This window comes from Mixophyes fleayi, chromosome 4 (genome assembly GCF_038048845.1).
Source record: "Mixophyes fleayi isolate aMixFle1 chromosome 4, aMixFle1.hap1, whole genome shotgun sequence".
In the NCBI taxonomy this organism is placed as follows: domain Eukaryota; kingdom Metazoa; phylum Chordata; class Amphibia; order Anura; family Limnodynastidae; genus Mixophyes; species Mixophyes fleayi.
The window spans coordinates 48,173,601-48,196,198 of record NC_134405.1 but is presented as its reverse complement, the minus strand read 5'-3'; the positions used below and the strand labels follow the sequence as shown (position 1 = coordinate 48,196,198).

General features: G+C 41.2%; 1 protein-coding gene across 1 annotated transcript; it reads right to left on the bottom strand.

Annotated features, from left to right (window-relative positions):
* Window positions 1-1,418: 1,418 nt before the first annotated feature.
* PTGER1 (prostaglandin E receptor 1) lies at window positions 1,419-15,398 on the bottom strand. Its single transcript, XM_075205104.1, has 3 exons — window positions 14,814-15,398; window positions 13,622-14,504; window positions 1,419-2,102 (listed from the first exon to the last, which is right to left on the bottom strand). Exons 2-3 carry the CDS (start codon window positions 14,429-14,431, stop codon window positions 1,857-1,859), a joined length of 1,056 nt encoding a protein of 351 aa, XP_075061205.1. The 5' UTR covers window positions 14,432-14,504; window positions 14,814-15,398; the 3' UTR covers window positions 1,419-1,856.
* Between the last annotated feature and the right edge of the window lie 7,200 nt (window positions 15,399-22,598).

The window sequence follows — 22,598 nt, the reverse complement described above, 5'->3', positions numbered from 1 at the left end:
ATCCTCCCATTTCCAAATGTTTATGAAACTTTGAAAGGATGCTGCTCTATAGTTACAGTGTCAGAATATGAAATGTCAGCACTCATGGACATCATTAGACTCTCCTCAGGAATCTTTGAATGTCCAATTTGTATTTTAGTCTCAGTGTTCGTGTCATGCACCTATGTGGCTGTTTTGGAGGTGACAGACCAGCTCTCAGAGTGAGATGGTGGTACATGGGAAGTTACAGAAGATGCATGAACTTGTTGGGCACTCACTTTTGCAATGGGCATTCTAGTCTGTGTAACAGCAGTAGTATAACCACTACTAGAAAAACGTGGCCATGGTCTGAGCCTTTTCTTGCCACTGCGGATGAAGTATGGAATGTAAGTTATTTTCATTTTTTTAGACAAATCATAATCATCAAGAGTTGATGTTTTCTTTGAGATTAATAAACAGTATTTGGATTTGAAGTCCGCTTTCCTACACTTTCCCACATGATCTTATTTACTAGAGGTTGTAAAAGTATTTCTACTGATCCTAGACCGATACGTCATTGAAAATTGGATTAAAACTACTTGAAGTTGGAGCAACTTGTAGCTGCCACCAAACCAGGTGAACACCCAATGAGATGAGGAAAGGAGAGACGGTTACCTTAATTTTTCAGACACTTCTCCAGCATATGATTAAAATTTATACAATTAGTTCTTAAAAAAATATTCTTTGGTTTGTGTTTTTGGAGATTTTTTTTGTGGGGTGGGGGAGTGCTTCTCAGTGTCAAACAGCGCCCTGTTTTTTATCCACTAAATAGTTCAGATGTCAGTGATAGTGACCCTCACACAATTGCCTTCAGATTGACAAACTTGGATTTTAAAAGGAAGAAATTTTGTTCAGGGATACAGAAGGCATTCTCTACACTTCTTATTCACATAATGTGAACTTTAAAGACCCACTAGTCCTTTTACCCCCCACCCCACGCAAAAAAACCTACATAGAATATCAAACAAAATTATTATGGAAGGTATTTGCACTCCAATTGCCATGTATTGCCTCCCCACATTTGTTTTCTTTGATTTATGACGTTAATCTGTTTTATTTCTGCCTCAATTTTCTTTTAGGATTCTGTGCTCACAGCCTTCTACATGGCTTCATCCTCTACTTACAGTGGCTTTCTATGAGCCTTCCCATACTGTGGCCACAGACTTGCTTGTACACTTTCTGGGGTGGCGACATAACCTCACAGACAGCACTGCCCACTACCAATGCCAGCTCATTAACATCTGATACCTCAAGTCAAGATCTTCGGTCTTAAGCAACGATATTAGGTTTATCTACTCAGGGCTACACAATGGTTGCAATTCCTACTGAGGCTTATTATAAAATAACTGAGTGAAATGAGATTGAGATACTATTTTATTACTCTTTTATACAGATATAAAACATTTTGTGAGGTTACACAGACATCGTGATATCTCTCAACTGAAGTGAAAATTGTGCAAATGAATCGTGCAGATCTGTTACCTGCCAGCATCTGTGTGTGTTGTGTATTCACAATGTGATCTTTTCACTTCTACAAAGACTCACTACTTATGCAACAGCAACTTTTTCTCTTCTATGTTGCTCTTGTGCAAGAGTATGTATGTATGTATGTGTGTGTGTGTGTATATATATATATATATATATATATATATATATATCCTTTGTATCTCTCTTAGGCAGTAGTACCATGCAAAGACAAGGCCCAATAATTGGTGCATTGACCATCTCTCAAAAAAGGGATCTTTGCATTCCGTTGAAGGTCCTATACATAGGGCAAGGGGCTGTCCTCTCAGCAGAGGTTCCATGTTGTCCATGTACATTATTTTCATGTGTGGAGCTTATAGGTGGCTGATTTCGCTGCGGTCAGAGCTTTGAAAATCCCCTGGATCCCAGCGGATTGGTTTCCCTCCTCGCACACGTGCCACTCGCACAAAGATACTGCAGAGACGGCGGAGAACAGCGCGTCGCAGCAGAATGTAAACCCATGGATCCAGGATCTGGTTACATGAAGCTAAGCGTACTGTGAAAAGTAGCCAGTTAGGGCGAGGGAGAGGCATACCAGCCTGTAACATCACCACAGATACCTATGCATAAGAGTGAGAATATAAGAGTGGAATTACATATATATTAATATTATTATCATTATTAACATTTATGTACAGTATATGGTGCTAGTGTAATCCACAGAGCTTTACATTTGAGATAGCGATAAAACAAGTCTGGATGCTAACAAAGAGATAAGTGGGCTCAGCTCACAAGCTTACAATTTATAGGACAATAGCAGTTTGATACATCCAGCTAGGTTGCAATGGGGAAAAGTAAAAATGTACTCATTAACATTAGAAGTATATAAACAATATGACTGTAGCTTCACATTTTATAATCTCAGCAACATTTCATTAAACAACACAAAAAGGAATAAGAGATTTTATGGAAGAGAATGGAAAGATTAATCAAAAGGGAAGGTCATTTACAATGATGCCATGGTGATCCTGAACAGTCAGCCCAGCACATCTCAAGGACACATCAACCCTCTGCTGTCAGGAGCCACCTCTATAACCTAGACGTGCACCTAGGTGCACAAGGAGTCAGGAAGCTGAAGGCTTTGAGGGGTAGCTACTGCCTTAACAGCCATGTTGGCATCTGCTCGTGAACAGGTGCTGTTGCACGGTACCCCCCCTGGTCTGGAAGGCCCCCTCAATCCACCTCTGTGCAAAAATGTAAATGAAAAGGCTCATTCTTCAAAAGTTCTTCAAAAATACCCTCTTTATTACCCATTAATAAAATGAACACCTAAAATACTGCCCAGGGGTAAATGTATCAAGCTGAGGGTTTTTTGGCAGGTTTGAAAAACCAATCAGATTCTAGCTATCATTTATTTAGTACATTCTACAAAATGATAGCTGCAATCTGATTGGTTTCTATAGGCAACATCTCCACTTTTCAAACTCGCCGGAAAACTCTCAACTTGATACATTTACCCCCCAGTTTCTTTTCATTTATGGCTTAATTTAATCACGAGATTGAGGGGACAAGCTGCCAGTAACCGCTCTCCTTCAGACACCACACTCAGGTTTTCCTATATGAACATATTAGGCACATTACTGGGCTTCCTGTAGAGTTGGACACAGCAAGTTGCCAATCATGACTGGCAATGTAATGTAGAATAAAATAAATAAATAAATAAATATACTGGATATAGATATATTTTTAAAACAAGTCCCAGCAAGCTTGGGCAGACCTAAATTGCTTGAGTATGCTGGTGCTTGTAGAACTATAAGTACCAGTCTACCCATGGCTGCCAGAGCATGCTGGCAAAAATACCAATTGGATCCAGCTGCTCACTATGAAATAACTATAGCTAGGTGTAACTGGGGTTCTCCATCACTGTTCACAATGGTCACTGTGTGAAAATGATTGTCCTAGCACTAGACTTATCTTCTTTACCTGGTACTGCCAACATGGATATAAATTGCATACCAAGGCAAATATGCTAAACATAAAATAATCCACTAAAGAGGCAATAGCACTCTTAAGAATATTTATTACTAATTGCACATTATAACAATATGTCGAAGGGAAACATACAATATAATATAAGCTTGATGAGCAGCCACCCTGGATTTCCTAGTGTAGACACTATTTGCATGGTCACAGTCGCAAGCTCTCTTTCTGCCAGCAAGACAGTGATCAAGTTCAATGTCAGCCCACTTTTTGCAGGCATACACATGGGTAGAGATCAGCAAAGGTATATTCCTCTGTATCCCCTTCTCCAAGTCTCAAGACAGTAAGAACCGTAATCTCCAGCCAGTTCTGCCAAAACTATCCTGGGCATCGCTTTTCATAACGCCTCTGTTTTTTATGCCCCAGTCTGGCTTTTTTTATAACCTCTCTAGCTCCCAAAAGAACTGGGTAAAGAGGAGAAACCACATTCCTGGCAGCCCTCACCTCCTTGTTTTCAGGGCTTAATACCTGACTCTTGTCAATGTAGACTCCCTGCTAAAGATGGGTCTCTGAAGTGTGGAGACAAGGTATACACAATGGTCATCATCATTCTTTCACAATGGGGCATAATGATACCAGATGAGTAATGTTCACCTCCCAGTTATCTCATTTGTGGGTTTTGAGGCTATTCAGTGTTCTGGACCAATCAACACTTGTCATTTGCTAATGAATGTGTTGACTGAACACTGAAGCACAACTTCTTTGTGCCCATAATGGTAATGGTGTGTGTCTGTCAGACTGGAAAGCAAGTGAAGTCCTTGAAATTTATTGGGGTAAATATTCATTGCAGGCCATTATCACAAGTACATTAAATAACCAGTGCGTATGTTTTTATTATACATACTATAGTACCACAGGGCAACATTTAAGAATTACCAGGGAAAAATGGTGGAGGCAACTCAGCAGCTTATGCACAGTAATCATTGAAACATTACAGCTATAAAAGGCAAAATTGGAGGTTCTTAAAGACCCATACAATAGTAACGTTTTGTTTTTTTATTTACAAAGATGCCATAGGCCATTTCCCAATTCAAGAGTTTCCGGGAGAGGCGTACTATGGGATGGCCTTGCCCATTTATCACTGCTTGGCTCAGTACTGCTTCAGGTATACAGCCAGAGGAATCAGTCTTGATTTGACAGTATCGGAGCCTCAACCAAGGCTGTTTCAAGTTGTTTGAAGGTCTGTTCATGCTTGGACCAGAAAATAATTTTTGCACATTTGTTAGCAGTCAGGTCTGTTAGCGGTTTAGCAATGGTGCTATCTGGGGGAATAAAAATTCAATAGTAGGTATCAGTGCCTGGGAAAGCCCACATGTGTCTCTGGTTGGAGGTTTGAGGCCAATTCATGTTGGCCTCAACGTTATGCCAGTTAAGGCCTAATGTTTTCTCCTCCAACCCTACGTTATAAATATAATACCTAGCTCATCAGTCCTGCCTCTTGGGTGTGGGCCAGCACCATGGCAACATGTTTTAGTTGTCAAGGAGTTATCAAAGATGGCTTTATGATCTAAATAAGCCTGGACAAAATCCTGACATACCGCAGGGTTGTGACCCACAATATTATTTCCCAATGTTGTATGTGTACATGATATCATGTAAGCTGTGATTTTATGCATGGACAGTGTAAAATGTCTCTGAAAGAACTCTAGATCCCACAAAGACTGACCCAACCTGCTCCAAAGGTGCGATAAACTGCTGGTAGCAGAGGACCAGACTTCATCAGCAGAGCAGGTCAACCTGGAGCACACACAGCTGCCGCATGCCATAAACAGGGGGGATGCCATTGGTAACAACATCTCCAGTGATTAGGCTTCTTTGTTGATGTCCTTTGTTGTGCTAACAAATATCAATGATTTTCAATAGCAGTCTTGTGACTGGGATGGATAGTGGAGATGGAAGTGGAACGTGACAGAAACTTACCACTTCCCAGCTAAAGAGATTGACCAGGTATTGTTCCCTGTGCTTGTACCGCATTTGTTTTATAATCCCATTTCTAGAATTTCTGGAACCGATCCCAGCACGAGTAGATTGGGAGGCAGGCAATACCCATTTCTCTACTTTGTACTAGTACACAACAGATAAGAACTTCCAATAAGTTCTAGATCCAGGGAATCCACATTACCTATCCCAGCCCTGGGAAAGAAAAGGAGTTTGGTTTGTGATTGCTGGAATTAGCACTGGCTGGAAACTACATTTCCCGTTGGTCTGAGCTACCATGAAGAGATTAAGAAATGGCTAATCCAAGGAAAGTACAATAGGTACTGGTTCGTGGGCCTTTGTGTAGTTGTGTGCCCCCAAAAAACAGGGATAAGTGGGGGAAGTGCCTCCACAGTGCCCAGTCACCAGTAAAACTCTCTGATTATTGTATGTGTATACCCGTTTGCTCAGTAATAATGTTATTACATAGGGTTGCAATGTGGTGATTATATGGTAACTGTTAATGGTAAATAAATAATTGTTATATTTAAGCTTGGCTTTCTGCCTAACTGTTTGATACCAGTATAGCAATACCGGATTGTTACAGGGTACAGCAGTGATTAGCCCTCGAACCTTGGTACAGATATAAGCAATGATAAACAAAAAAATATTATTTTTGTCGTGAAATGAAGATTTGAAATACATAAGCTTTTTTAGCCTCAGTGTCTATGTGAGCTTATGAGAATGACAAAACACAGGCATATGAGAGTGAATAGATTTCTACAATAAACACGAAGACAACTAAGAGTGAGCAGAAAGGGGAGTACAGACAATGAGGAAAAACAGAACAGAAGAATGAAGGTGGTGAGTGTGCAACAATGCAGGAATATTCTTTGAATGAAAGACCATAAGACCATATTTGTGTCAGCCAATAGAACAGAAGCATGATAAATTTCATAACAGAAAACACATTTGAACAGCAAAATAATTCTTGTTGGTCAAAGAATTCCATTAATATTGTAAGGTTTCCGAACACAAAGAGGTATATTTACTAAACTGTGGGTTTGAAAAAGTGGAGATGTTGCCTATAGCAACCAATCAGATTCTAGCTGTAATTTTGCAGAATAAATAAATGAGAACTAGAATCTGGTTGGTTGGCTGCTATAGGCAACATCTCCACTTTTTCAAACCCGCAGTTTAGTAAATATACCCCAAAGAGTCTGATGTAGAGTGACCCCATGTTATTGAATCGTCTTCCCTCCTCAACATTAACTGTAACAAGCCCAGGCCAAGTTGCACAGCAATGATCCAAGCTGATGATCATACTAAAGCATTCACAACAGATATGCCTGGAAACAGGTGTATCTAGAGATTCGGCCTACTCAGAATATTGTACTTCAGTCGCACTTGCACACCCCTGATCTTCCTCTCCACACAGAGGGGGCAACAAGTGCAACTTACATGACACTCCGTGTAAGTTGCTGCTAGGGCAGCAAGGTGGGCCAGTGGTTAGCACTTCTGCCTCACAGCACTGGGGGTCATGAGTTCAATTCCCGACCATGGCCTTATCTGTGTGGAGTTTGTATGTTCTCCCCGTGTTTGTGTTGGTTTCCTCCGGGTGCTCCAGTTTCCTCCCACACTCTAAAAACATACAGGTAGTTTAATTGGCTGCTATCAAAAATTGACCCTAGTCTCTCTCTGTCTGTGTGTGTATTAGGGAATTTAGACTGCAAGCTCCAATGGGGCAGGGACTGATGTGAGTGGGTTCTCTGTACAGCGCTTCAGAATCAGTGGCGCTATATAAATAAATGATGATGATGAAACTCGCAATTCCACATTGTTTTATGTACAGCCAAGAACCAGGTATTAAAGACATTTGGCAAATGATTCCAAAAAGGTTATAAGGTGCTTTAAGAGAAGTAGCGCAGCAATGGGTAAATGGTATTCCCGAGGAATTAAGGGCAATGGACCCAAAACCAGTGAGGGTGGAAAGAATGGCCATTTGACTCGTCGTTATTCGGATGAGCCTATGCCCATCTGTTTTTGGATGGATTTGTACAGAGTTTTATCATTCCCATGGGAAGTTGGGGGTCTGCATGGAATGAGAAGTGGTGCTGAAATAGTTAGCTAAGGAGGTGTCACTAGGATGTTGAGTGCCCCCAAATTCCTTGGTTAAAGATCTCAACTCTGGCTTTGGTGGATAATAGGCTGTGGGGGGATGAGTTAGCAAAACAAGCAAATGGTAATTCAATCTGACAACAGGGCGGTGATAGAGGTTCTGAACTCTTTGTTTTTAAGGCTCCCTTCCAGTTGTTGGACTTCTTCAGGCATTAGTCCTGGGGTGCATAAAAAATTAGGTATATGAAAAGCCTGTATTTGAGTGCAGGATTGTCACATACCTCAGGGGTTAGTAAAGTATGCACTGTATAGGTGTAAGTTTACAAAGCTTTGCACCTTCGCCCCACAGGTGGATTAGGATCCCTGTCTCTTTCTGTGCATTACTCTGTGTAATGCAGCCGTTTCGGTCTCAATATTACTCTGTGTATTGCAGCAGTTTCTGTTTCTCTGTGTATTGCAGCCATTTCGGTCTCTCTGTCTATTAATCTGTGTATTGCAGCAGTTTCAGTGTCTGTGTATTGCAGCAGTTTTAGTGTCTGTATTGCCGGTCTCTGTGCAGGGGCGCACGCAGGGGGTGTTTCTGATTCTCCATTAACCCTTCCCCTCCGCAAAGATCAGGGGCTATACAGTTCCCCCTATATAGCGGCACTGTACTGTACAGCAGCCGCGGCGCGTTCAAAGAAGCGCCCGCGGCGGTGCTGTATTGTATACAGCACCGCCGCGGACGCTTCTTTGACAGCGCTGCTGCTGCTGTAAAATACAGTGGCGCCGAAATGGAGCTGCTGCACATATTTTTTTCCGGGAGGATTTTTCCCTTTTAAAATCCTGCGTGCGCCCCTGCTGTGTATTGCAGCAGTTTCGGTCTTTCTCTATATTACTCCGTACATTAGGCATTGCCTGTTTGTCTGTGTATTACTCTGTATATTGTGTAGGATCAGTATTTATATGTATTAATCTGTATGTAACAGATTAATACCCGGAGATAAATATATGGGACCCGAAGGCGGAAAAAGGGTAATGAATGTATAAATCTATTGCTTCATTGTTTTTAAATAAAAACAGTTCCAGCAGTAGATATGAGTAGCAGACGGTGTAGTTAGAAAGCTTCAATAAAATAAAACTTACAAATGATTTAATACAATATGTACCTATAAAAAAAAGTTGCATTAAAATAATATTAAAATGTAATAGAATACATCCTGCAATTATGAACACAGCAGGCTAGAAGTCTTTTAGTAATACAGTCCGTAATAAACTGATGTATTGCCCTGTATGTGGGTCCTCTGTCTTAGGATATATCGCTCATTAGAACATTTAATGACATGAACAGAAGTAGACAATTATCAGTGTAAATAATGACAACAGAGCTCGGAAGCAGCTCTTTATTAAGGCAGAAATATACCGTAGTCCTTGTGAAACAGCGGTGTCACCAGCAACAGGCGGCAATGAGTAGAATGTGGATGCTACCCATAGCTTAGTGCTATTTATGTACAATAGAAGTCTGTTGTTACCACAATGCCTGTGACAAAGTTATCCCCAAGGCATTTCATAAAAGTTTTGCATCGGACTCCCTATTTTTGCTTAGAACCACAGCAGTGCACTACTTATAAAGATAAAATAAACATAATATTTCTATTCTGAACACTGAAAGGAAAAAAGGAAAAAAAAGGAAAAAAAGAAAAAAGAAAAAAGGAAAAGGAAAAGAAAAAGGAAAAAGAAAAAAGAGAAAAGAGAAAAGAAAAAAAAAGAGAAAAGAAGAAAAGAAAAAAAGAGAAAAGAAAAAAAAGAAAAGAAAAAAGAAAGGAAAAAAGAAAGGAAAAAAAAAGGAAAAGAAAAGAAAAAAAGAGAAAAGAAAAGAAAGTAAGAAGAATGGAAGGAAATAAAGAAAGGAGATAAAGAAAAGAAAGAAGGAAAGAAAACAAGAAGGGAAGAAGGAAAGAAAGAAGGGAAGAAGGAAAGAAAGAACGAGGGAAAGAAAACATCCTTGAATAGTTTTATTTCTAGTTGTTCAAAAGGGACACTAATGGGTATATTTACTAAACTGTGGGTTTGAAAAAGTGGAGATGTTGCCTGTAGCAACCAATCAGATTCTAGCCATCATTTATTTAGTACATTCTACAAAATGACAGCTAGAATCTGATTGGTTGCTATAGGCAACTCTCAATATCCTTATGGTTGTGGCCAACATACTGTAGGCCCCGAAGACACTGTACTTATTAAATAGGCCTTCTGTGTTAGACGTTATCCTGTCTGTTATTATAAAACCCTGTATAGCTGTACACAAAGTAATCTCCTTCTGGCAGAACACTTGTAATTGTTGTAATGGAAAAAAAATATAGTTGTTTAACCAGGTCCCTGGCTTGCAAGGGGTACAACTAAAAACAAGGTCATTTTTAATATTCGGTGCTCTACTACATTATCATTATGGGCAGGTAAAACATCTTTTAAGCGTCATCTTTCAGCAGAATAGGACGGTGTTTTCCCAGGAGTCTTCAAGTACTTTGTGTGACTAAAAGAACTTCCTTTTGTTCAGGAAATGCATCCCTATTTTTGAAGGAAAGTAAAGTGCAGCATTTCCTTGCTCTAAATTAAAGGCCTTGCTATCTAAGAATGTTGTGCAACCATTTAGGATGATGGCTACTATTTGCTGGGACAAAATGATTACAATCAACCAGTTTGCTGAAAAAGTGGGTGCTGACTTTTCTTAATTCTGATCTTCAGAGAAGAATATTGCTTATCCAATGCTAATATAGGAGTGTTGACAAAACTTTTGTTCAAAACTAGTGATGCATCTCCTGAACAAAAGGAGGAAGTTCTCATAATCACACAACTAAACAGTTCATCTGAAATACTTTAAAGCGTCCTGGGAAAAGATTGGCAAATTCTGGATGACCTTTTAAAGATGTTTCACCTACCCAAAATTAAAAATTCCAGAGCAAACTCCATTTCCTTCTTTGAGTACAACTAAACAGAGTTTTAAAATGACAGACAGGCCAATGTGTAACAGGGAAGGGTTTATTTATCTATTATAGTGTCTCTGTGGGCTACAGTACTTCAGCCAAACATACTTAACCTCCCATCCAGGAGACCCCAGAGAGGAGGTCCAAGGAAGAAGAGTGCCGGGGGCGTGACATAATGATTTGCATCATCATGGCTTGCTCACCACTGTGCAATGGCGTTACTCATGTCATCCCGCCTCTTGGGGGCGGGGCCAAGCTATCCCAATTCACATCGAATCACATCATCAAGGCCACATGCGAGATCAGGGAGGATGGCCTATTCTCCGGGGAGTCAAAGAGAACTCCCCAAAATTCAGGAGTCACCCCTCGAGTAGGCATGTAAGCAGATAAACCAAAAGAAAAAAGTGAGAGTTAGGGCTGTCAAACACATGGCATGGTATTATAACCCACAGTGTCACCAACCATTTTCCTATGAAACATAAGCAGAATCCATCTGTCTTCTTTTGTGGTTATCAAACAAGTGGAAAGATGCATGAATTTTGTCACTTTTATTTTGTTTTGTTCTATGTAAGAGTGTTTATTATGTTTATTTTATGATTAGAATGTTCACATGCAGAATACAGTTTGTTAAAATATGCTACATTGTGGATAAAAGTTTAATAATGGCAATTATAAATAAAGCACTAACACTGCTGTGGCTCTAATCAAATGGAGAATGGATACAAAAACTATTAAGCCACTGAGGAGGTCTGATACAGTGCTCATACGAAATACCTTGTTTCTAACTTTGTTGCAGCAACAGGCTTCAATTATAACTCAAATAGCAATAAGCAACAGGAAGGAGCTATAGTGTCTTTATTCGCCGCCACCTGCTGGTGATGAAAGCTGCTCTGATCACACCTGCTTCACATGGACGATACCTCTACTGATTAAGGAGCTGTTTTACAGTTCCATTATTTACACTAACATCTGGATCCTACTGTCCATGTCATTACAACAGGCCACATGCACCAAGACAGAAGAAGCACATACTGAACAATACATCAGTTCATCACGTGCAACAAAAGGATTACTAAATCCTGTTATACACCTCAGTAAGACTTCTAACCTGCTCTATTTGTCATTGCAGGATTTACCCTTATTAACGTACAGTTGTACAGTTCAATATTATGCATTTTAATGCAAGTTGCATTTATTGCATATTGCGTTACATTATTTTTACATTTTATTTATCCATTTTAACTGCACAATATGATACTCTGTCCAGCATCTGTTTCTAATCAAAAACACTTAAGCAATACATTTCTACTTTCATTACCATTTTTACACCTTTTGTTTCCATATAAAACCGCTAATGAGTGATATAAACTCTCACTACCATATGCAGAATTAGGGGATTGTACATTTATAATACCCAGAGATACTGATTATGCTACAAGACAGCTAGGTTTTATCCTGCGTGCTTCAGCAATGCTTATCTATCTTATTGTTGTTCTGTGTATTGCAGTAATATCTCTGCATTACTCTTTTTATTACTATGTGCATTGCAGCAATACCGGCCACTCTGTGCATTAGTCTTGTATGCAGTAGTGCCTGTCTTTCAGTGTGTTAGCTTTACTCTATGTATTGCAACTGGATGAGTCTCTCTGCATGTTACTCTCCATATTCAGCGGTATTAGTTTCTTTGTATATTTATTATATCTATATTACTGTGTACCGTAGGAATATCTCTGTGTATTACGGTGTAGAGTAGCAGTATGAATATCTCTATGTATGACTGTGTACCATAGTAGTATAAGTATCTCTGTCAGGGGCGCACGCAGGGGGAAGTTTCTGGGTCTCCAGAAACCCCTCCCCTCCGCTAAAGAAGTGCCCCTACATAGCGGCACTGTACTATACAGCAGCCGCGGCGCTGTCAAAGAAGCGTCCGCGGCGGTGCTATATTGTATACAGCACCGCCGCGGTCGCTTCTTTGACAGCGCCGCGGCTGCGGTATAGTACAGTGCTGCCGAAACAGAGCTGCTGCGCATGCTATGGGGTTTTTTTTGTTTTTTTGGGTGGGGGGGGGAAACCCCCCTAAAAAATCCTGCGTGCGCCCCTGCCTGTGTATTATTGTGTAGTAGTATGAATATCGCTGTATATTTCTTTCTGCAGCACAGCAGTGTCTACTGGGGACGGGCTGACAAATTATAGAACAGGGGGGCGAGACTCAGCTCAACAGCCTATTAGGAACATTTTAAAGGAAAAACAAATGAAGATATCCCAGTGACATAACCCAAGGTAGCCCATTATGGAACTGGCCTTGGGGGGGCGGATGCACCCCTGCTCCCCAGCCCCTGGTGTCTACCTATTATATATTACAGCAGTGCGTCCTTCTTTTACTTTTATATTCCGATTTTTGTTTACATATTTAAAATGCTAACTCCAGGCAATGATCTACTGTGTCCTTAAATTATGCAATATCAGTAAAACTATTTTACTCACAAAATGTATAATTTATATTCAAGTTTGTCTGTTTGGTAGCTACTGCTACTATCTTGATCATGCATTATTTCTTGTTCATCAAATTGAGGCAATGCTTCAAGTTAATAATTTATTTTGACAGCAATTGTATCAAAAATTGTTACCACTTGGCTCATCATCAGCATCTATAAAGTGACAGTGGTTTCTCTCTTCCATGGTCCTAAACCTATTTACTATTAAGTGACTCAGTTACATTACATTTAATTCATCTAGAGGTTCTTTATGAGGCCAGGAAGCAGGCATTATATTTATTATGTTGTTGCTACATATTACAACAGAGCAGGGGCGAATCTAGAAGTTTATTTTACGGGGGACGAATTAGTCCCCGCCCCCTTTTTGACACCTAAGGCTGCCTGCGGCTGCACTCTGTGTGCAGGTCCGTTCGGCAGAGACAGGCAGGGAGAGTGTGCTGCCCTGCTGCTCTGACTGTGTTTTAACAATCAGAGCAGCAGGGCAGCACACTCTCCGCCGGGAGCAAGCCCCTGCTAGGGGGGGCGATCGCCTCCCTGGTTCTGCCACTGCAACAGAGAATCAGTACACCTGAAAGAAAAAAAGTCAATAGGTCAAATAAAAGATCTCACCAGTAGGGGGCTCCAGCACACACATGACACAAGTGTAATCGCCAACAGCTGTACCATCATTTCCAAGTCATGTGAACGGGCTCTTCGATGTCGCCTTCTACGATCCACTCCTGAGGATCGCAGGAGCCGAGCTCTAAGCAAAGTACTTCCAACAACCACGTTACACACCAAAGCAGCCACCAGTGATCCCAGACCCAGTCCAGAGAACAGTAAGCAAAATCCTGGGGGCTCCTGTAGAAAACACCAGGTCCCTGAAGGTTGCAGACCATATGTGCCATAACCAAGAAGGGGCAGAGTGGATACCAGAAGAGCTACAGCCCATGCCAAAGCTAGGCTAATCCGAGCACGGGTTGGAGTAACGACAGCTGAATGCCAGAGTGGTCTTGTAAGGCCAAGGCAGCGCTCACATGCCATGAGAAGGCCAAGCAGAAGTGGGGAAAGGCCAAAAAATACCATGCAGCCCCCAAGGAACTGACATCCAGCCATTGGTAACCCTCCATACGAATAGAGCCACAGCACAAAGGATCCGGTTATGAGATGTCCAGCCAAGTCTGTCAAAAGGAGTCCTGAAGCCAAGAGGAGAAACTGTGCTCTGGAACGTCGGAGGCGGTGGGAGTGGGAATAGGCTCGAGACAGGATCCAGAGGCCCAGAGCATTTGAAAATGTCCCTATAGCCATGGAGAGGGATGGAAGGAGTGGGGTAGATGAAGTTGAAAGCGATGACGATGGAGTGGAGTAGAAGGGAGATGTTGAAGGCAAGGGGGAAAACATTGAGTAAACAGAGGAGTTGGGGTACAGTGGTGGGGACATTGGAGGATAAGACAGCTTTAGGTTTTATGAGGTGCTTAGGAAAAGTGAGTTTAAGAGAGAAAAATATTTCACTCTGGAAGAGAGAGATGGTAAAAGTGATTATAATGGTGAAAGAGAAGAAACAAAAGGTTTTAAAGGAAGAGACGATGGAAGATAGAAGATAGGCATGGAAACATCAAAGGCATAATTGAAAAAGGATGGAAAGGGTGAGAAAAACAAAGAGAAACTAAAGTTTATTTTTGTTATTAATATTTAAATCTCACGCACAGAATATATATAACACTGAACAACACTCTGCTCTTCCTCCACACACGCAGCTATAGCACAAATATTAACCCAAGCGCACACACTTTTATGAAGCATCTTTCATACAGATAATCACCTCGGTGTGTGGAGTCTGGTGTCTCCTGTGGATAAGTCTTCTTCTCACTTGTGTAGCAATCCTGGGGTGTGTCTCAGATTTAGCCACAGTCCATGATGTCTCCTTACACTCTGTTTGACAGCAGGAATGTCATGCTGCGTCCTCCTCAGCTTCACTTGTGATTCCCGTCCTTTCCTGGTCACCGTCTCTCCTGATTTTATCAGTGTTTCTCTCCCCTACTTTTCTTCTTTCATGAACTTGCTCTGTTTCTCCTATTCCCAATGTCTCGCAGCTCAGCCTGTTCTCTGCACTTGTGTTTCCCCTCTTTGTGCACTCTCCCTGTCTCACTCGCACTGTTCTGCGATGTTTCTCTCATCCTCCCCTGGATGGTGCCTCCTACTCCTCCCAAAAGGACCAGAAGTGAGAGAATGGGGTGAGAGAGCGATGAGAAGGATAAAGATGGGGGAAGTGAGGAGAGATATCTACAGAGTAAAAGAAAACAAAAGAAGAAGGGAGAATAGATTTTAGAGGAAGGAATTGAAGCAAGGGACACTCATATAAATTACTGAAAGCACTGGGACAGAAGGGAAAGATGTTACACACAGGTGAGTAGATAGTGGAAGTAGAGACATAGGTTAGCATTTGTGTTTTGCTCTGCCTGTTGGTGGGCATAAAAGACAAAGTAAGAGTGTTAATTCTATTCTGTTATTAAGTACTGAAACCATCACCTCTAGTAGTACAATATTCCTGTACACCTGTTCTACAGCCAGTTATCTCCTGCCGTTACCATGTGCTTGCATCTGCACCTGTTACAGTCTACCTCTTACACTTTAATCAAGTCTGTCCCGCTCTCTTGGTGTTATCATCACAATCTTCTGCTCTTCTGTCACCTTCCTCAGTGTGTGCAGTTGTGTACATCTGCAATCTGTCCTCACCACACATACTGTACTGTATTACTTGTATTTAAATCAGTTCATCCATATCTTTGTTCTGCCCTCCTCATTTCTCCAATCTCTTTCACTATCTGCCTGGTTCTGGCTTTTCTGTTTCCTCCCTGGCAGATATTCCTGTTTATCATGACTTCTTTTTTATGATATCAAATATAGCCCCCACCTCTCAGGCGCAGACACACTCCTCTACACAGAGGGTGCCGCTCCTAATAAGGCGTTGAGTCCCTGGAGATTCCCCAATTCCGGGACCCTGGAAAACTTCATTCTTTGCAACACTCCCTAAACCAAGACAGCAATGACAGAGGTGTGTGTGTGTGCGCTCTATCTTTATAAAGAGCAAATACAAATATCAGGGGGGCAGTGAAATAGCAAGAAGGAACTTTGATGTGGGTTACAGGAATAGAGTGCAGAGTTAGAGGTATATTATTGGGGAAGTGTCAGCAAATGATATACATGTATAGAATAGCAGAGTGTAGTGTTAGAGATGTATCACAGGAGTAGGACAGTGTAGTGTTAGAGATGTATTACAGGAATAGTAGAATAGTGTTAGAAGTGTATTACAGGAACAGCAGAGTGTAGTGTTAGAGATGTATTACAGGAGTAGCAGAGTAGTGTTAGAGGTGTATTACAGGAATAGCAGAGTGTAGCGTTACAGGTGTATCACAGAAATAGTAGAGTGTAGTGTTAGAGATGTATCACAGGAATAGCAACGTATGGAGTTAAAGGTCTATTTTTGGGGATGGGTAAATATATGCTAGAGACATATTATAAGAATAGCAGAGTGTAGTGTTAGAGGTGTATTACAGAAATTTCAGTGTGTAGAGTTAGAGATGTATGGGGAAGTTTCTGCTATTCTTTTAATATATTTCTAGCATATGCTGAGTGTAGTGTGAGAGGTGTATTACAGCAGTAGCAGAGTATGGAGTTTGAGGTCTATTATTGGGGAAGTGTCAGCGTTAGAGGTGTATTACAGGAATGGCAGAGATCTATTGGGGAAGGGTCAGCATATGCTAGAGACACATTATAGGAATACTGCAATGCTAGAGGTGTATAACAGGAATATAAGAGTCAATAGTTGGAGGTATATTCAGGGGAAAGAGTGAGGATATGCTAGAGCTGTATTACAGGAACAGCAGAGTGAAGTGTTAAAGCAAATAATACTTAAATAATAGAAATATCAAGAGCAAATTTAGAGATGTAAATCGTGGATATCAGTGTGCACTACTTTATGTTGGATAACAAGACTTGGGGGTATATTTACTAAGCGGCAGTTTCGACGAACAGACGATTCTCTGCACTTTGCCTTCATTTTTTAAAATGCCAATTACCGCCGCTTAGTAAATATACCCCTTAGAGGGCAGTATTAAAATTATAAACAAAAATAGTATGGTAGGTACTTGGCAACAGAAAAAGCAGAGCGCAGAGGTACATGGAATAGAAGGAAGACGATAATGCAACTTATACATGTAGTAAATAACAGTGAGGTACAGAGTAGCGTGCAGAATAGCGCAATGGCAGATCACAGTGACAAATGTGAGTTGATTGCAAAGGCAGCTGGGTGTATGAGCAGTTACAATAACAGCCTTTGATGATTCAAGGCCTCTCACTTCATGACGTGCTGCGTGTCTGAGAGGAGCGGTATGGCAATGACACACGAAGTGACCCCAGTCTTTTAGAGTCTGTCTCCTTCCCCAAACGGCTGAGACAGCGCAGGCACCATGCAGGTCACCGGCAGGGGAAGGGTTAATGGAGCAACGTTCTGCGGGTCTCTGGGGATTTAAGGGCTCTCAGTGTTTAGGGAACTGCTAATCTTCTCACAGAGGCGGCTGATAGATTCCCACACACCGAACACGTCGCTGAACACAACACATACAAGTACATACACATGGAAACATGCAGACAAAAACCAGAATACAGGACAGATTCATGCAACAGCCTACATCAATCCTGTGTTGTCACGTTCTACCATAACAAGTCCTACAACTATATTATATATATTTATATCCCATACATACAGCCGGGACACATCGCTAACCACACACAACTATTACAGCCCCCATATTTGTATCAATCTATATATCACACACTGAGCTGTTTCCTGTAATGATGGGTGTTAATAGCTCAGTACTGATGTCTGTTTACAAATGGATCCTGAGGGACATGAATTAATGATGAGGATGACAGATGTGTGCACAGTAAGATACAAAGACAACCAGCTCCCTATATAAAGGGCGGAGGAGGGCTGCTCATCCTGGGCCACATTCATCAAGGTACGAGAAGGGAACGTAATGTACATTTACATCGAGCATATGCACGTCCATATTCAACAAGGAGCGGATCTGAAGAGACATCTTTTGTTGAATAGGTATTCAAGCATATGTAGGCAATACATTCCTTGGTGAATACAGTACTAATTCACTAACGTGACTTAAAAACTGGTGCACGTATTTGCCCCTCTGTTAATTCACTGGCAGACTTACATTTGTGTACGACATGCATGTGTGTTGCCGATTGACAGAGTTTGACACGTTTGCAATTCTTTCCTTACACTCATGGTTTGTAAACATATCTTAGCTCTATAGGGGTAGTTTGCTCATACATTTTCCAAGATCAGCATAGATCAGGGGTTGTACATTAAGTGAAAATCTCTGCAAAGGTTCATGTTATGCTGAACACAGTAGTAGCCAGAGAACTATATCTTGGAGGCACATTAGATATATTGGGGGAGAAATTGCTTGGCTATAAACACTTATTAGGCCCATGATGTCAGACACCAGTCGAATGGCAAACTTTGCCTAGGCCTAGGGAAAAACACATTTAGAAAAAAAAGGCTTTCTGAGGCCTACACTTTTATGTTACAAAACAAAATTATTGAAATCAGACTAGAACTAGATTATTCAATCAATATACTAACATTCTTCTGCAGGGCCCTGGGATGTTCCTGCTTCCTCCACTTTGGCCTCCTCAAGGGCCTGGGAATGGGATTAGTGGTGGGTTGGGAAAATGGACAGAAGGGTTCCTGGGGAAAGAGATTGTTCTACTGCAGTGTTGGCTAACCTGTGACTCTCCAGGTGTTGTGAAACTACAAGTCCAAGCATACCCTTCCAGCAATAAGCTGCTATTTTTTGGCAAAGCATGCTGGGGCTTGTAGTTTCACAAACACCTGGGGGTAAATGTATCAATCTGCGGGTTCTTCAACACCCGCGTGTTCAGCCTCTTCCGCGATTAAATTTCAAGCGGCGCTGCATTGTAAAGGGTTAACTTCCCTTTACAATGCAGCGCTGCTTGAAATTTAATCGCGGAAGAGGTTGAACACGCGGGTGTTGAAGAACCCGCAGATTGATACATTTACCCTCTGTAGTGTCACAGGTTAGCCAACACTGTTCTACTGCCTCCTCCTGACACTCGTCCAGTCCCACTTCCTGGTACTCCACCAATGATTCTGGGAGTCCAGGTGGCGGCAAAGGCGTTCTGTTTGAATAAATATAACAGTTTATTTATAAATGTTATCTCTGTCTCAGACATACATAGATACATACATACATATGTTAGGCCGCAATGTGAAATATCCAATGCCACACATGGACCATCATTGGCCAAATAAACACAACTCTACACCACTTTCATATGGACTTTACCTATGAGGTCTACGAGGTATGTCTATTAAATAACGAGACCGATTAAATAACTCACCTTTATGTATTGGTACTACAAATTTAATGTTTGTCCCCTTCAATATACTCCCCATATGCACTAATATATCGCTGTAGTCTAGTTTTACACTGGTCGAAGGCATGGAGCAAATCAATTTCTGTCACTTGTTTCAGCATATCTGACGTTTTTTTCTTTACAGCATCAACTGACTCAAAATGTGTCCCTTTAAGAACTGATTTAACTTTTGGGAAAAGATAAAAATCACAAGGTGCTAAATCGGGCGAATATGGAGGATGTTCAAGTGTAGTAATGTGTTTGTCGGTCAAAAACTGCTTCACAGAATTGTCCTGGCGAAGAAAGAAACCATTTTTCCACAGTTGCGGCCGTTTCTTTCTGACTCTTTCTCTCACCTTTTGCAAAACTTCCTTATAATGCTGATTAACTCTTGTGCCTTCTGGAACCCATTCTTCCAAAATTACACCCTTGATATTGAAAAAAACAATGAGCATTGCTTTGAATTTTGACTTGCTTTGACTAGCTTTTTTAATTCTTGGTGATGACGGTGTTTTCCAGTGCATTGACTGTCTTTTGGTTTCAGGATCGTACTGAAAGATCCAGCTCTCATCACAAGTGATTACTTTATGAAACAGGTTTGGAACTGTGTCAAGTTGCTGCAGAATGTCAACACAACATTCCTTGCAATGTTCTTTTTGCTCTGGTGTGAGAACCCTTGGGACCATCTTTGCACAAACTTTTGTCATGTTAAGATCCTCACACAAAATTTTCCATACGGTATCTTTGTCGATGTTCACGGATTCAGCTATCATTCGAACGTTGAGTCGACGGTCTTTTCGAACAATCTGACTGATGTTTTCTACATTTTCTTCGGTTCTTGAAGTGCAAGGTCGTCCAGGGTGTTCATCATCTTCGACATTCTCACGTCCCTCGTTAAACATTTTGTGCCACTCAAACACACGTGCACGAGACAGGCAGTCACTCGCATAGGCCGTAGTAAGCATTTGAAAACATTCTGTTGGTGTTTAGTGCAATTTTACAAAAAAATTCAAATTGACACGTTGTTCAACTTTTAAACTTAGCATTTTTTCGGCACTCTACAGAAATCACAACTAAACTAAATGGCGACTCACAATTAACTGATCATCATAGAGTATTGCAGCTTGTCATGCAGGTTCAGACAGGTTCAAGATTACTACGTAAGCAGTTATAACCGGTTCTGACTGCTTTGTTTACTAGGTGGAATCACAGTCTCGTTATTTAATAGACATACCTCGTATATTAATCACATATGGATTCTGAAACATCACTATAACATAGCAGGCCTTGTAATTTGTCCAATGAAGGTTATTACAAGCTATATTGCTTTATAATGGGTCAGATACAATAATAATTATATGTTGGGGGAAAAATAAAAAATTATTAATTGTGAACTTACACCTTCGACTATCGCTCCTCAATTTTGCATGGAGATGCGGTTGGTGCCTCCTCAAATCACTCCAGGCGGCTGGAGTTGAACATTTGTTCACCTGCTGCCCTGCAGGCTGCGTTTTTCTCCTTATAACTAATGTAACGAGAATACGCTTCATTGTTAGTTAGGGCCCGCAGAGCCATACTTGAACATGGCATCCTGCATGTTTGCAAGTGAATGAGACTTTTCAACATTCTTCTCAAAGGTTGGCTCCCGGGCCATGTGTGGGCTTAGGAACATCAGTCACTGATCCCTCTATACCAGATCTAAAATGGCTGACTTTAATCTGTCAATCACAATAGCCGCACCCAGGTAATTATGGGGCGTGACAACGCCTAGCCGTCCACTCTTAAGCAATCGGAGGTGAGAATGCACCTGTATATAACAGCTAAAGAGGTTATCATTCAGCCCTGCCATTTTGTGATCATAATGTACAGGTTTAGCTACCTTGTGATATGGCTTCATATAACTGCCAAATCAGTTATTCCTGTGTGCCCTCCATTTGCTTCTATTGGCGAGTAGAAGGACAAACATGGGACAGTGTATATACCATGTCTTTTAGTCACTACTGCCTTTCCTTGTTTAGAATGATGGGTTTAGCAACATGGCCAAGCCAAGGTTCTGGATCCCTCTGCTTCTAAGTGAAGGCAGACAAAGGTTTCATCAGGAGAGGTGAAAGTGTTGGTAGAGTTGGTGGTGGAGAGGTGCACACTACCAATCGGTAGCTTTCCGGCACAACTAAAATGCAGATCTGGGAGGATATCACTGTGTAGATCAATGCCGTGGCTCCAATTAGAAGATTGGAGATGGAGGTCAAAAAAAGTTCAGCATTTTTAATATCAAAAATTATTATATATTGTTCTGCGTTCCTTGAACATTTAACAAAACATAAAACCATTGCCCAAGTTATGGCAGACCAACCATTTTAAAAACATGTATATCCCGACCATGGCCATATCTGTCAGGAGTTTGTATGTTCTCCCAGTGTTTGTGTGGGTTTCCTCCCACACTCCAAAAACAAACTAGTAGGTTATTTGGCTGCTAATAAATTGACGTGTGTGTGAATTTAGACTATAAGCCCAATGGGGCAGGGACTGATGTGAGTTCTCTGTACAGCGCTGTGGAATTAGTGGCGCTATAAATAAATAAATGGTGATGATGGTGATGATTATCATTCCTACTTTGCCACCTCTTTTTTTTTTTTTTTTTTTTTTTTTTTTTTAAAGTGTTCAAAATAAGTATTAGTGCAGAGTAGATTTCGGTTATTAATATGTGACTTTTAGGTCCAATGCATTTCTATCTATATGATGCCTGCACAAGTCTTTTTAAAATATTTTGGATAGTATAGATTGCAACATTCTTATCTGTGAACATCATAGAGATGGAAGGATTTTAAGTGTCACCTCATGGACAATCTCCTAGACCAGGGGTTGGCAACCCCCGACACACTGACACTGCAGCTGTCAGACTAAAGAAGTCGAAGATACCTAAAACGGAGCTGCTGCATCCCCTTTAGTGAAGCAGGTCCCGTGGATGAAGATGCGGATCCCAAAAGGTAAGTGAAAGGCATAGGAGGAACTGGGAGGCACAACCGTGAGGCATAGGAGGAACTGGGAGGCACAACCGTGAGGCATAGGAGGAACTGGGAGGCACAACCGTGAGGCATAGGAGGAACTGGGAGGCACAACCGTGAGGCATAGGAGGAACTGGGAGGCA